This window comes from Sinocyclocheilus rhinocerous, unplaced genomic scaffold (assembly GCF_001515625.1).
Source record: "Sinocyclocheilus rhinocerous isolate Xijiao unplaced genomic scaffold, SAMN03320098_v1.1 scaffold681, whole genome shotgun sequence".
In the NCBI taxonomy this organism is placed as follows: Eukaryota; Metazoa; Chordata; class Actinopteri; order Cypriniformes; family Cyprinidae; genus Sinocyclocheilus; species Sinocyclocheilus rhinocerous.
Genome location: NW_015641029.1, coordinates 1,096,583 through 1,113,117, shown reverse-complemented (window position 1 = coordinate 1,113,117; position 16,535 = coordinate 1,096,583). Strand labels below are relative to the sequence as shown.

The 16,535-nt window shown below is 34.3% G+C and overlaps 2 protein-coding genes across 3 annotated transcripts in view; one reads left to right on the top strand and one right to left on the bottom strand.

Moving 5' to 3' along the window:
* The first annotated feature begins 2,538 nt into the window (after nt 1-2,538).
* Nucleotides 2,539-5,078, top strand: LOC107754147 (paired mesoderm homeobox protein 2B-like). The gene is made up of 3 exons (XM_016570478.1): nt 2,539-2,806; nt 3,703-3,890; nt 4,569-5,078. Exons 1-3 carry the CDS (start codon nt 2,614-2,616, stop codon nt 4,866-4,868), a joined length of 681 nt encoding a protein of 226 aa, XP_016425964.1. The 5' UTR covers nt 2,539-2,613; the 3' UTR covers nt 4,869-5,078.
* Nucleotides 5,079-8,015: 2,937 nt separating this feature from the next.
* The window catches only part of LOC107754143 (LIM and calponin homology domains-containing protein 1-like), a 56,997-nt gene continuing 48,477 nt past the window's right edge, over nt 8,016-16,535 (bottom strand). For both annotated transcript variants that reach the window (XM_016570473.1, XM_016570474.1), the window contains 8 exons: nt 15,725-15,817; nt 15,447-15,652; nt 15,089-15,183; nt 13,858-13,966; nt 11,049-11,135; nt 9,877-9,985; nt 9,694-9,796; nt 8,016-8,969 (listed from right to left, as the gene is read on the bottom strand). In XM_016570473.1, the coding sequence (XP_016425959.1) occupies nt 8,944-8,969; nt 9,694-9,796; nt 9,877-9,985; nt 11,049-11,135; nt 13,858-13,966; nt 15,089-15,183; nt 15,447-15,652; nt 15,725-15,817 (828 nt within the window). In that variant the 3' untranslated portion in view covers nt 8,016-8,943. The remainder of the gene's footprint in view (nt 8,970-9,693; nt 9,797-9,876; nt 9,986-11,048; nt 11,136-13,857; nt 13,967-15,088; nt 15,184-15,446; nt 15,653-15,724; nt 15,818-16,535) is intronic.

Below are 16,535 nucleotides of genomic sequence, written 5' to 3'. Positions count from 1 at the left end.
GCAGAAGAAACTTCTTTCAAAAACATGAAAAATGGTACTGATACCAAACATGGTATTACCAAGGTATCATCTCTCTAAAAAAAAAGCATGGTCATTTAAATATTATAGATTTTTTTTTTTTTTTTTTTTTTTAAAGATGTATAGTTGTTAAAAGGCTGTTTTCTCTTTGTTCAAGGTATAAAATAATATATAAATAAAGAATAGCACTTTATGACTAATAATATTATTATATTAAATTATGTTATTTATAATATTATTATATTACAGTAAAATATTTCTGCAATATATAAAAGGGGTAACTGTAGCCTAATTATGATCTTTATTTTTAGCAGGCATATTTTAAAAAAACATCTGTACGTTTAGAGTCCTAGCAGAGAGTAATTGCCAACTTCAAATTGTAATGCAACTAATTTTGAAGTCATCAGTCTGTGATTGGGGGGGGAAATATCATTTTAATTAAGTATTTAACCTTTTTTTTTTTTTTTTTTTTTAAGTTCCAGATCAGCACCAGGTCAAAAGAAAGCACAATGCCCTATCGTTTTTCAGACATAATTTTGTTGACTTGTATATTTAAAATTTCTTATTATGTGTGTGTGAAAAACTTGCTTATTCTGATTTTTTCTTTTTCTTTCTCAGTTCAGAAAGGTTACAGGTGAACCACTGCCAGGTAATGCTCAACAACACAGATCAGACACTGAAGCAGAGGACGCCGTAGTTATTCCATCCAAACAATAACAGCTAGGCCTATCAAGAGAATTTGACATTTAGAGCTGAAATGAGCTGTTCATCTCAGCAAATAAAGAGAGAGAGAGAGAGAGAGAGAGAGAGAGAGAGATAGATAGATAGATAGATAGATAGATAGCATACGAGGTCAAGATCTTCTATGACTTTCTTTCTTCAGCAGAAAATAAAAAATATATTGCAGTGGTCTTGACCTTGACTTACCCAACTATTAAAAACATATGTCATATTTTTGGCATAACAGAAAGAAGAAAAGTAAACATCGTTACACTTGTGTTCATTTTTTACACAAAATAAGGCGTTGCTTGCATTTTTAAACATAGCCTAGATTTGTTCAAAAAGAAAAAAGAAAAAAAAACACATGTTGGGTCATTTAACCCATCCACGTTTAGTCAATCAACTTTTTTTACCCAAGTCATATTGGCAACCCAGCGCTGGGTCAGTGTGTGAAAAGTGATTTATTAAGCAAATTAAGCGTTTATTAAACAATCAGACTGGTGTATGGACCAGTCCCCTTTTCAGTGCAACAATTAATATTTTGATGGATCATAATCTCATGCAATCTGTAACAAAATAATGTGATTTATTATTTGATATTATTGGAAAGCTATTGTTAAGCTGTAATGCGCCTGTGGCAAATTCACATGTTACGCAGATGTCCCTTTTAAAAGTGCTGGGTGGCGAATGGTATCAACCAAACCCGACTAATCATAGCAGCGCTGTATATTTTATTGTTCAGCTGGTGCTCTTGTGTAGGCCTGTTGCTCTCATAACGTTATGATGGATGGGTTGCGCACTCGCCAATCCTTTGAGCAGCTCAACGTGATACTCGCTTGTTGAGCACAAAGGCTCGTGGATATTTGCATCAAAACCCACTCTATCATCTCCTGTCTCTCTTTTCCACCTACATATACACTTATTAGACACAATAACGGTTTGACCTAGCTCATGTCAAATGTCATGCAAGGTTCAAAGTAAGTAAGAACAAATAATTGTGAATATAATCAAAACGACTAAAGCTTCAGACATCTATACGCAATGGCGGCACAGAAACCAAATCTGAAGCGGGCATAGAACCACGAAAATGTGCATTAAGAAGCAAGAAGAAAGGATACAAAAAACTTGAACTTATAAAAGCAAGCATAGATAATTCCTGATTTATTAGATTTTTATAAAATGCTATTCTATTCTATTCTATTCTATTAATTAATAATAAACGTGGCTCTAATTTTAAAAAATTTAAATTGTCATCGTGAGTAGGCTATATTAATACTAATGCATAATGTAATTATTTTTTGAAAATCTTTTCATCTTACACTACGTTATGTGTAATGTGTGTAATATAAACTGTAGGCTATAGCTACAATGCTACATCAAACCAGCATCAAACGTGTAGCCTAGTATATCGCCTATACAAAAAAAAACTTTAGAAATTGTTGTGAAAAACTGTCCTTTTTAATATTTCAATGACAAAAATCACAAACATATTTCAGATAACGGTAAAAGTAAAAAAATAAAAATAATAATAATAATAATAATAATTCTCACCTGGTGTGGACCGTTCAGAAATGTGTGTTTTTTGTTTTGTTTTGTTTTTAGCTCAAAACACATTTTTGTATGCAATAGTGCAAAATCAAAAAAATCTAAATAGATTTAGCTGTAACATGCTATGGTAATGCATTTATTAGGCTGCTGGCTGATATGATGCAGGTGGAGGCAGAGATGGAGAGACATGTCAAAAGCATAATACAATGAGACCCACCGCCACGTGTCAGTGACCGACTTAATCAACTAAACTCCAGGGCTAATAAAAGCCACAGAGCCCTCACATGAGAACAGTTCCGAGGACATCAGAGAGACTTTGCGAGAGTGATGGAGTACAGCTACCTAACGTCTACTGCATACGAGTCTGTGATGGACACTGGCCGAGCTTCTAGCCGCTCCACGGAGTTCAGCTCCTGCAGTCAGCCCTTCAGATTTCAATATAACAGGTGCAATCTGGGAAACACAACCAGTTGCCATTTCCTTGCGCCTGGATCTCACCAACCCTCACACTACATAACAGGTTAGTTTATGCTTTAATCCCATTTTTATTAGTATATGTATATCAAATTTATTAAGGATGTTATTATTTGCATTGGCTAAAATTTAAAACTTAAAAATTGACAGCCAACCAGTCTGCAGGGAAAAATATTTTCAAATTAATTTTTAGTGAATTTATTTTGAAAGATATTAATAGTATACTTTTGTTCAGCAAGGATGAATTTAATTGATAAAAAATCACTTTTGATTAATTTAATGCATCCTTGTTCAGATTTTACAATTGTTTTAAAGATTAAACAATTTTTAAAATTTCAAATAAATACTGTTCTTTTGAACTTTCCGTTCATCAACGTATCATGCAGAAAGTAGCTTATATCAAGATTTCACGAAAAAAAATTTTTTCTTGAGCACCAAAACAGCATAATAAAATTATTAATTATTAAAAAGGCTCCTTATATAGCATATTAATAATTATTTAAAAAGGTGTTATTACAGAAGAAAGTGGGTCAAATGCAATTTAAGTGCATTTAAAAACAATGTAGCCTATTATATTGTTTAAAAACATGCTTTTTGCATTTTAGCTTCTTGTTGGTTGTCTTATCGCTCATTTTGAAAAGTGTAATAAATGCACAATATACCAAATTGGCGACTGATTTCTGAAAGATCATGTGGCACTGAAGACTGGCGTAATGGCGGTTGAAAATTCAGCTTTGCTATCACATGAATTACATTTTAAAATCTATTAAAATAGAAAACGGTTATTTTAAATTGTAACAATATTGCTATTTTTGCTGTATCTTTCAAATAAGAGCCTTTAAAAAAAATCTTACTGTCCCCAAACTTTTGAAGGGCGTAAACAGTTGCTGCAATATAAAACATATATATCTGTGTTTAATTAAAATTTAATTCAATTTCCAGTTCATCCTAATCTTCTGCCTTACGAACGAGGCGTCCAGGAGAGACGCAAACAAAGGCGCGTCCGCACCATCTTCACCAGCGCGCAGCTGAAAGCGCTCGAGCGCGTGTTCTCACAGACTCATTATCCAGACATCTACACCCGAGAGGAGCTCGCGCAGGAGATCCATCTTACTGAAGCTCGAGTTCAGGTATCTGAGCTTCTGCTCTGATCATTCTTCAACTGTGTATGTTCTTTTTGGGTTCTAAGATACATCAAGATCCCCTTCATAGTCATACAGGTTATTCTGCCTATTCTTATTTAAAATGTTTTCATAAATATCTAATATTGGCTAATGTGTATCTGACATTAATGTGTTCTAGCTGATTGCCCTCAACAAAAACACAAACTACACTAGGCTACTTAAATGTAACAAATCCTGAACCTTTCCCGAAAAAGTTATGTTATATAAAATTTATATTGTTCATATATTGCCAAAATTATTGGGACTCTGTGTATAAGGCAAGATTAAAAAAGAAATGATTGATTTGACTGGTCTACATAAAACCAAGTCCTAATCCCAGTTGAACACATTTGGTGTGACATTAAATGCAGACCTTGAGACAAAAACACATCACCAAACACCAGTGACTTGTACATATGGTCATTTTAGACACTTCCAAAACTATTGCAACAAAGATGGAAACATAATTCATGTTTTTAAACATTAAACATTGTACTCATGGAAATGAATAAAGTTGTCAAACCTGTTCATTAGAAGGGGGTGTCCCAATACTTTTGGCAAAATAATGTATCTGTCGGACAATTGGAATTAATTAGGTCAGGTATTTATTCATTAAATGGGTTTATTTTATTTTATTTTATTTAGGTCTGGTTCCAGAACAGACGTGCTAAATTTCGCAAACAGGAGCGTGCAGCTACATGGACCGAGTCATCTTGCGAAGTGAACAGTTCACCTTCCCATGACAGCTCCAAAACGCTGACAGTCCCTGACCCAGACAGCACACAACCCACTCTTACCCTAAACCCAGACCACAAACAGGACACCAGCAGTCACAGAGACGACCAGGCTCCAGACCAACTTCCCTTGTTAGGGGTCTGTTCTCTTGAAACACAGAGGTCAAGAGGTCACCAAACTCACTGTGCAACGACTGCCTGCATGTGTTGAGCATTGAAAGACATGATGTGCCAGTTCAAACATCAGAACCCACTGTCTAGATCTCTATAGTGCCATTTGATTACCTCATTTATGTTATTTTTCTGATCTCATGCAAATAGGAAATTAATAATGCATTGGTCTATTCATTGACAACTAAAACCGATAATGCTTAGGGAATTTTTGTTTACATTTTGTACAAGTATGGGAGAGATACTTGACATATCTTTTTTAATGATTTTATTAAAATGCAAATAAAGAAAGTGGATAGAAAAAGTGTCATATAATCAGTCAACATATGTAATCTTTTACTGCTTTTTGTTCTGGACGAGATGTTTGCTCCAGTTATTTATAATAACAAATATTTAGATTTACAACTAACATTAACATAAAATGCACACAGAGCAATGAAATTACATTGGAAAAAAATAGTGCATTTAAAATAGTTTATTACAGTTTATTTAAAAACATACACTTGCTATAAAAGCCATTGCATTTCAGCGTCTTGTAGGTTGTCTTATATCACTAATTTTTAAAAGGGTATAATAAATACAGAATATGAAGTTATTTGTCACACACATCTCACTCATCCTTGGCTACTCTTTCCAGTAATTACTGCCTTACTTCTGTTTCAGTTCATATTCTTACAATGTCAAGAAAATAAAACAAACGATATACAAGCAACAATCAAAACCCCCCGCATCTAAATGACAATGTCTTTTAATCTCAAATATTAACAGAAAGCGTAAGCAGAAGTTAAAAAAGCAGGAATTATATGCTAGTGTTGCTGAATACAATCTGCCCTCGTTGTTGAATTTGATATTTTGGTGACATTTAGGATTGCAATCCTTTCCAGTTGATTTAGATCAATATAGATATATTTAACAATTTTACATCTCTAAATGCACATGAAATGAGTGAAAAGCTTACAGAGGGTGTTAGTTTCATTTTTTAAATCTCTTGTTTGCACATTCATAGTGTTTGAATAAAGTACAAGGGTAAAAGCAGAGTGCTCAGTGCATATGCATAATACTCTCATCAATACACATTGGTAACTTGAAGCTTTGGATGCAAAGGTGGCCGACACTAGACGTTATCTAGGAGCGCATTTCTAAGGCACAACATTACAGAAGAGAGAAAGGCAACAGAACACATAAAACTGAAAAAAGGGTTACACTTTACATTACAGAGTGTTTATAAGTTATTACATAATATACTTCTGATTATGTGGAGCTGCTTTGCACAGTTAATGTTATTACTTTAGTCATTCATTTTAGTAGTGTGTAATGTATGTGTAACATGGACATTGTAATGTAAAGCGTAATCAAGGAAAGTTTCGGGGATCATGCAATCTTCTTACTATTCAACTGCAGAGCAAAACGTAAATATTAATAACAAATTTTGAAAAATAATCGAATGGAAATGTAAGATCTACCCATTAGCAACATGCTGTTAAACAATACTGCACAAATAAAGTATCAAACCCCTCACTGATCAAACAAGATAAAACAGGCAATGAGAAATGGAGGAAGGAACAGAACATTTCAATCAAAACCACTCCAGTTCATGAAGACGTGTTTTCAAAACATAAATGAAGAAAGTGATGGACAATCTTAGCTGTATTTATTTCATGTTGTCAGTTAAGGCATCAGGACGAATCAGCTAGGCCTAAGAGTCGCACATTATGCGTTCGTCTGTTAGTGGAACATTTAAAAAATAATGTGACACCTGCAAGACCTTTACAAAAACTGAGATTATTATTAATGCAAAATTTTCTTAAATGAAAACTGGACTTTTGTGCTACCTCATGTTCCTCACAATGGAAATGGATTCAGTCTCACTCTACATTACAGTGCCCATGTTACAATGGATTTACGCAAGTACTTGAGTAATACTCATGAACAACTGTAGTCAATATGTGGAAATTTATAATTCCATGTCATTGGTGTTAGGCCCAAAACATACTCTAAACAAGTATGTGAATGTAGATGATTCTAGCTATGCACCCTCAGTAGTGAGTATACTAAACTATGACGTCAATTACACTTATAAGAGGCATCAAAAATGTCACTGGCAAAAACGTGAAAATGTCATATCTGCCATTTATAAATTGCTTAAGTACCGTAACCACCAGAGTCAATATGTGATATTCTTGATGTTGAAAAAATTTCAAAAGTCATATTCACGCTGGCTTTACTGTTCACAGATAACGAACAGTGAAAGAGTGCAAGGTAAGTAGCTAAACATTTCATATTTGAAACTTTTTTTATAACATAAAAATGTTAAACAACCAACAGTAATATCCAGTTTTTTTTTTTTTTGCCATTTCGAATTATGTTGCCATTTTTCACATAGGCATGAATAAGAGTGAATGGTGGCAAATTTTAAAATAAAAATATTTGCAAACTACGGAGCCCCGCACATGGCATGCAGGAAAAAAATAGTACGCACGATTTACTATTTCGTTCCCTCAATTTATAAATTGTGTGCACGATTTATTAATTCGTTCCCTCGATTTGCTAAATTGTGCACACGATTTATAAATCGAGGGAACGAAATAGTAATCGTGTGCACGTTTTAGTTCATCGAGGGAACGAATTAGTCAAATGTGCGCACCCTAGGGCTTTTTTTTTGCCATTTCGAATTATGTTGCCATTTTTCACATAGGCATGAATAAGAGTGAATGGTGGCAAATTTTAAAATAAAAATATTTGCAAACTACGGAGCCCCGCACATGGCATGCAGGAAAAAAATAGTACGCACGATTTACTATTTCGTTCCCTCGATTTATAAATTGTGTGCACGATTTATTAATTCATTCCCTCGATTTGCTAAATTGTGCACACGATTTATAACTCAAGAGAACGAATTAGTAAATTGTGCACACGATTTAGCAAATCGAGGGAACGAAATAATAATCGTGTGCACGTTTTAGTTCATCGAGGGAACGAATTAGTCAAATGTGCGCACCCTAGGGCTCCGCATGGGGCTCGGTAGCAAACAGTTCAAATAGATAACTACAAAAAATTATTTTTCTTATTACGCTATTCTTTTTTCTTCTTTTTTTTTTTTACAAAAAATATTATTTTTCTTATTTCTTTCATGTTTTTAAAGAATTCTTTAATTCTTTAATTCCTACGAATTAGTCAAATGTGCGCACCCTAGGGCTCCGCATGGGGCTCGGTAGCAAACAGTTCAAATAGATAACTACAAAAAATTATTTTTCTTATTACGCTATTCTTTTTTCTTCTTTTTTTTTCCAAAAAATGGTCCCCCCAATGTTTAAGACATGTTTACAGCCTTGAGTTGCTTATTTAGTCAGAATACAATGCTACTTTTGAATGGCCGTCAATGGCAAAAGATGCTTTTTGCTCCCAGAATGTTGTAGTTAGCCTTGACCCTTTGGCTTCTACAAATCAGTTTTCTCTCTTAGGCAAACTACTGTCATGAGGCAACCGTTTTAAGAGAATCTTGATTTTAGATTTTTATATCGTTTATACTCTCAAAAAATAATTAGCACCTTTAAGGTACATATTAGGTATGCATTAGTACATTTTGAAAAGGTACTGCCCCACTGACAAGTGTTGTGAGAGTGTCAACAGCTACCTAGATATTATTTGGGTTAATGGCACAGGCATTTGACTGATCTCTATCTCAGCCTTTAGAACTGAGTTTTGATATTGACACATTAATCTGCATTTGTGTAAAGTATGTTTCTGGCCTTATTGCTGTTGAGATGTGTGTAACATGGCCACTGTGAGGTAAAGTGCTACCGTTACTTCTCATTCTAAAGTGTTAAACTAACAGTATGAACAGACTCGCTGTAGTCTCTGTAATCGCAGTAATATCTTATGGACTTTTTATCATGTAAGCGATAAAGTCGTTTTTCAACGAGCACAATGACAGTCAAAGAAAGTCCAGAGGAAAACCCATCATGTGTCCATGATTCCAGTTTTGACTTTAATGGCTATGCTTGATTGTGCTGTAAGGAAAACATTGTATAAATGTAAAATCCGTTCTTCTTGGGTATGGTCCTGGGTCGGTTTAACCTGATAACTTCCATTTCTTTGTCAGAAGTGCAGAGGCATCACAATGTTGTTGGCTGGCCAGCAGCTGCAAGGAAGGAGCACATTAAAAATGTCCTGAAAATATGTTTAGGATTGTTTTACCCTTGTACTAGACCCATATTTTCAATCTTAAAGTAAGAAAAAAAAATCAATCATAAAAATAATAAAAAACCATGATAAATGTTTACTTTAAAATATATTTTATGGTAAATTATTACTGACTGATATGAAATATGTCACATGTGATGTGTGAAGAAAAATAAAAATTATATTTTTATATTATATTTCTAAATGTTCTTTTGTCAAATGATGTAAAAAAAAATTCAAAATCGTATTAAATTGTAATTACATTACAAAAAATACATTTATAATAACAGATGTAATTGTGTGTATTTAGGATAAATAAAATGCTAGCAATAAAATCAGACTAAGCAAGGCAAAGGCGTTATTCTGTAAAACAATGTTATTTCCACCACAGAATGTTATTAATCACAGTACAAAATTTGAAATGTGGTGAAGACTTGACAGAAAACTCTCATTTGATTTACGTATATCAACAAATGAACTAGTGATTTTGTTAAAAGTGTTTTAAGAGTTCATTTTCTAAATGTCAACAGGCCCCATAGTTGAAGAAATTACTAAAATAATTTAAAGCTAATGTCATTAAGATTTTCCTGTTTATGATACAAAATACAGAAAAAAAGGGAATTACAGTAACCTGCACATTTAGGATCATGTTTAAGATACAATTAAAACACATTAAGCCTCACCTCTTGATTTTATGTAGCATTCTTGACAATTAAGAAGTCCATTTCGAATTCTGACGTCAGTTCCAGCACTTGTGTCTCCAAGTAACCCTTTACATATGCCACACTAGAACACATCAGATAATGATTTAAGAGGATGCACAAGTTTCTTACGCACACACAGAGACAAAAGTATCTGAGTTTTACCTTAAAACACTGAATATGGAAGTACAACCCCAAGCTTTCAATGATCATAGCTGCTCCTTTACCCAACGGATGTGCACAACTGGAGCAAAGCTTCTTTCCACTTACTGACCTGCAGAGGGTGCCATACAAAGCCATATATTAAAGGGTTAGTTCACCCAAAAATGAAAATTAGTCCATAAATTACTCACCCTCAAGTCATCCTAGGTGTATATGACTTTCTTCTTTCGATGCATGCAACACCCGCTGAGTGGCATTAAACAGCTTGAAAGATCAAAGACTATTTTTAATATAACTCCGACTGGATTCGTCTGAAAGAAGAAAGTCATATACACCTAGGATGACTTGAGGGTGAGTAATTTATGGACTAATTTTCATTTTTGGGTGAACTAACCCTTTAATGTAAAACATTCTTTTCTTGTCAGGTCTTGGATGAAAAGCAATAATAAAAAAAAAAGACTTTAAAGAGGTAACAAATGCAATACAGGCACGCAATTTAAATAAATAGGATTGTGCGCAAAGCATTTAGCATGATTATGTAACTACTGAAATGAAAGCAATGATTATGCCTTATTATCATGGTGGCACAACTTGGATCATCATGTGCTGAACCCAAATCAACAGTTTTGCATTTTATGGACAGTTTTATGGATTATGGACGTATTTTGGTCAGAAGCAATGGTTTAAAGTTAAAATGCCTTAATGATGAATTTATTATAAACACACAGCTTTTCACTTCACAAGGTGCTAACTGAAGGACTGAAGTGTGGATTACTTGTACATTACTATGATGTTTTTATCAGCTGTTCAACTCATTCTGACGGCACCCATTCACTGTAGAGGATTCATTGGTGAGCAAGTGATGCAATGCTACATCTCTCTAAATCTGTTCCAATGAAGAAACAAACTCATCTACATCTTGGATGGCCTGAGGATGAGTACATTTTCAGCAAATGTTCATTTTTGGGCGAACTATTCCTTTAAACCAATACTTTTGCATTTAAATTAAATGCAAGAAATCTTACAGGCCAGTTCAACAGCATGACGCAATCACTATGTCTGGGTGAAGTGCACAAATGCTTTCGAAGCCTATTACTAAAATGCTCCACACACACACACACACACACACATGTATCTCCATGTGATTGAGTATGTGATGGAGGGAAGGCTCATACCTGCTGGGTGATGGAGGTGGCGTGTCTTGTGATGGTGTGGGTGATTTTGATGGGTGTGTCCCTAAAACATTTTCACACGACCCAGTCCTGCCAGCAGCCACACACACATACACACAAGCATAGAGACACACAACTGTGAAAGCAAGTCATATGCAGAAATGTTCCATGGCCCAAGAAAAAAACTTAATATGACCAGGGGCCTCATTTATAACCTGAAACATGCCCTGAAAGAGGCGTACGCCACTTCCTATGCAAAAGATGGGATTTATAAAAACAAACTTGACGGGAAAATTTGCGCACCTGCACGCAAACTCTGACCCACGTGTATGCACACTTTTACTACAGTGAGCAAAACAATGAAGTATGCACGCAAACTCTGACCCATGCGTACGCACACTTTTACTACAGTGAGCAAAACAATTAAGTATTTTAAAGTCTGTTTTCATTTTGATATAAACAATTAGATTAAAAATGACACTCATTAATGGAGATGAGCACTGAGATTACATAAAGTCATTATGCAAAAGTTAAAGATTATATGAATAGACATATTTGTAGTGGATGCGCTATATTTTTGATGACTTTTCCTGTGGCATGCTATGTTTTAATGACAGGGAGGAGTGCTAGGCGCACAATAATTCCTCCTTAAACTAAACTGCAGATCTCACGTTATGAGAAAATATTTTTAGTGAGAACAAGGAAATGATGCGCACTTCGATATTATGGGAGACACTGCTGGATTCGGTGGATGAACGGTCCATCGGCAGGTTTGAATAGGTCCAATGACAATACTGTACAACTACTGCTTCACAGAGATGTTGATGTGTGCAGGCAGACTCCTTCTGTGATAGTCATATTTGAAGGATAGAATTTAAAGGAAACGGTAAGATTTGCACGTTTCATTTTTTTTTTATTTTGTCAGTGACGCGCCGAGTAAGACAACAGCATTTTCTACTGCAAAATATAAGTAGGCCAAACTAGCCTATATAAATACCCTAAAACATTTGTGTACATTATCAGCAAAATGGCATAAATTTGATTTATTTAAAACAATTAAAATAGCCTACTATTCGGTCAGTGTAAAAGAATGAATCAACTCTTTTCTAAAATGTTTCTCTGAGAAGTATTTTATACAATTTTGTTTTTATGGATTTTTTGATATATTTATTCTAAAACATAACAAGGTAACTGGATGATTTTTAGCAATGTAAATTGTATGGCAGAAATGGCATTTATAGTCCGTATCTCCTTAATGTCTTGTACCTTTGATGGAGTTAAACATGGTGTCACGTGGATGGGAATATGCATGGAAAACAAGCGTGTATCAGTAGGCAGGGCTAAAGAGGCAGTAATGTAGATGTAGGCGTTGATCTTCTCCCGCAGAGGCGGGCTTTCGCTGCACTAGTACTTCATAAAGTGTCACAATCCAAAACGAGTCATTTTCTGAGTTCGCACTGCAAGAACAGATGTGTCAAAAAAAACAACAACAACTCAAATTGTAGTGTTGACAGCATTCTGACACATATTGTGTAGGATTTTAACACACAATGTGTCATTTAAAAAAAAATGCCTCATTGGCACAATAAATGTGTTTATGGAAATAAAAACAATACATTTTATATGGTAGCACATAAAAAGCTCTAAAATGAATAAAATAAATATACAGTAAATACATGTCAATATATTAAATTTAAGATATTAACGGCTGTTTTTGTCCCCAATCACGTCATGCCTCTTGTCTTTTTAAACAGCACCCGCTCTTTTCACTCTGGCCTGGTTTGAGGGGAATAACGATGTTGTTGGACTCAGGGCCATCCATGAGTTACAGCAGATAATAATCTTTAAAATGCACACAATCATAAAAATAGTTAGCAACCAAATTGATTGCTAATAAGTTGGAAAATGGTGACATGCACTGAGCAGTACGCAAGACAGAACACATTTGAAAAAAGAGAAAAGACACTGAGCCTCATTTTCAAGTATTTGTTGACGTTGACAAATGAAGAAATTTGACCGATTTCAAGTCAAGTACAGGAGCCCTACCCCAAACAAATGCTGGAGAGGCTTGTCTAATCCATTTAAAAATTATATTTTTTGTACTGTATGCATTGTTAATGTGAGGATATTTTAGGGCTCTTTTTGGGCAATATAATTTGGAATCCATATTATTTTATCTATCTATCTATCTATCTATCTATCTATCTATCTATCTGTGTGTTGTGATAATATTAATAGCAATAGAAAAAATGTGATTAATGTAAAGGGGGTGATTCTTTTCTATACCCACTGTATTTATTCTAAAACATAACAATGATATTGGATGATTTTTAGAAATAAAAATTTATGTATGGCACAAATGGCATTTATAGTCCGTATATCTCATATTTCCTTAATGTCTTTTATCTTTGACGGTGTTAAACATGGTGTCACGTGGATGGGAATATGCATGGAAATGATATGCAGATGAGGTTATGCATAGTAAAACTAGGCATGGTAAGCTCCATATATGGTGATTTCGGGGAGGAGACGGGGTGGAAATGCACGTACGCACAATCTTTCTCTGACTGGGATTTATAAAAGGATTTTTGCACAGGTTCTGGCGTACGAATGGTTTTAAAAATCGGAAAACTTTTGTGCGTACGCAGAATCTAGCTTTCGTGCGTACATACACTTTTAGGATGAATTCTACCTAAAGTTTTATAAATGAGGCCCCTGATCTTTAAAACATCCTCCACTCATAGCAAAGCCAAGCAGCATTTTGGTACACGTGTGTATGCAAGCCAGCATGCATTCCCACAAACACACACACCTCCTCATCCTTGTGGTCTGGCTCTGAGGTGGACTCGGTTTACGATCCAGTGAGGCAGTTTTCTTCAAATCTTCTTGTCTGTCTTTAGACTTACAGCTCCAAGAGCCATCTGTAATAACACAAAGAGAAAAAGCATGCGTGTCTCCTAATTAGCTGTTTTAATTGAGTATCCAGTGTGCAGGTAACACTTTAAGCTGTCCTTGTTACACGTTACATGTATTTACTATTATAATAACAATAAATTATGCATAATTACGTGCAAGTAACCCTAAGCCAAACCCTGATCCTAAACCTAACCATATTGTAAGTACATGTAGTTAATTAATATTACTCAGTACTTAAATGCATAATTACACTGTAACAAGAACACCTTAAAATAAAGTGTAACCGTTTTGTATATACGTAAACATTATTGTGGCAGACGAGTAAAGCATTAAAAAAATATGTTCTTGTATTTTCTTTTTTAAGTTTTAACAAGGCTATTTTTAAGTTGTATTATATAAAACATTTTTCTTTTTTTATAATTTAAAGATTTCAGAAATGTTGGTAGAAGTCAGCATGGCATAAACTACAAGAGAGAAATTCAAAAAAGGATCCTTTTTTTGTGTGTATTAAGAAAACAATATCAGATATTTTCTTTTGTTATGAAAGCTTTGTTCAGGTCAAATGATGTAATCCTAATAAAATTATTTGATATTAATGAAAAGAAAATTATATATATATATATATATACATACACACACACACACACAAACACACACTCTATTATATAGAGTGTTGTATTATAGTAATAATAATAATAATGCTATTGCTATTATTTAGAATAATATAATATAATATAACTAAATATAAATATATTAATGACTTATTTAATATTAGATTTAAAAATATCTAAAATGTTGTTATAAGAAGATTGGTTATTTCTAAAAACCTCTTGTCCTTCAAATCAAGGTCATGATATTTAATGAATATAATAATAATAATAATTGATGTTGAAAATTGTGTTTGAAAACATTTTTGAATTTAATTGAAGTTACTTTTTACATGATGGTTGCTTCACTTGACATTTTACAGTCTATTATTATTATTTTTTCTTTGTAGATAATCAAAAATGTATGAAACCAAGAAAAATAATTTTTTTTTACATGTTTACTAAAAATATTTATTTTATAAATTACATTTTGTCATTTAGGACATCCATTTTGACCCAGGGTTAGTGTTTGTGTCTTACCCTGTATAAACTGCAGTTGTGGTGTAGCTGTTTGGCTCTCCTGAGGTTCAGTTCTCTGACCATTCTGCTGAGCTGGTGTGATTACTTGATCAGGGCTAGAGAGGTTATATTAAAATTGAAACATCCTTTCAGACATATCCTGTGTGCAGAGTTATGATATCAACACTTGCATCTGTACTTGACCATTACACCTTTTCCAATGACAGGTTGCCAGAGTACCTCAAAATCAGCTGAAATAAATTGCATTTGACATTAAAATTGTAATAAATTTTTTTTGTAGGGTTTGTTACTATAGCAAGTTACCATTATTCTCGTGGAAAAAGGATTTTTTTTCAAATGGATTTTGTATGTACTCCACCTGTGTGTAAGTCTGTTACTCTGGTTTGTCTGTGCCTGTTTCTCCAACATTTCCTGTTTCTTTTCCCAGTCAGCCAAGGAGAGGACAATGGTGTCATGTGGGGCTGAGGGCTGGGTGAGGGGCGGAGCCTCTGTCACCATACAGTATGATAAACCTGAGGTGCGAGGGGTCAGTGGGGTCACGGTTTCCTCCAGTATCCGCCTTTCCTATTGATTAAGAGCTAATTAGTGGTCATTAAGAACCAATTAGATCTCATGTGAAATAGTTAAAATACGTACCTCTTCATGGTGTCTCCTCTCATCCTCTTCCACTTCTCTCTGTGCTCTCTCCCACTCCTCCTTCAGCTTCTCTTGCTCTCGCTGATATTTCTCCTGCAGAAAAAGAAAAAGAGGGATTAAAGGTATAGTTAAAAATCTTTTTTTTTTTAAATATATTTAAAATGTAATTTTTTCTTTTAATATCAAGGATGAATTTGAAACAGCAGCTATTACTCCAGTTTTCAGTGTCGCAAGATCCTTCAGAAATCATTCTAATATCTAAAATAAATGTTGAAAACTTACTTTATTTGAAATTGATTTTTTTTGAATAACGTAAAAGTCTGCTTTCACTTTTGAACAATTTAATCCATCCATGTTGAACAAGTAATATTTTCTTAACAAAAAAATCTTGACCCCAAAAGCATCCAGATATCGCTGTATAAGCTGAATAAAAAGCAGAAACGTTTGACTGATGAAACGTAAAGACATTAAACACACGGCTGCGACAATATATGTGTCGTGTTTCAGTTCCTGTTTTGTGTTTCTGTTCAGTTTGTGTTTGTCAGGTCTACTCGTTATCTACTTGTTGTGAACGTCATCCTTGTGCTCTGTGTCTCCCATTGGAATCATTAAAGACTCTTGTTTTTGTGAAATCTTCTCGTTCCTCCCGTTCCCTTGCTCCAGCGAAGTGTGATCGAAGACCTGACCAAAACAGTAACCTCTGTGTGTCTACCATCTGTTTTGTTTCCCGTTTTTACCCAGTGTCTTTTTTTTCCATTGTTCCCTCATGGATGCCCTCCTTCACCCGGAATATCTCCTCATCCTGCTGGAG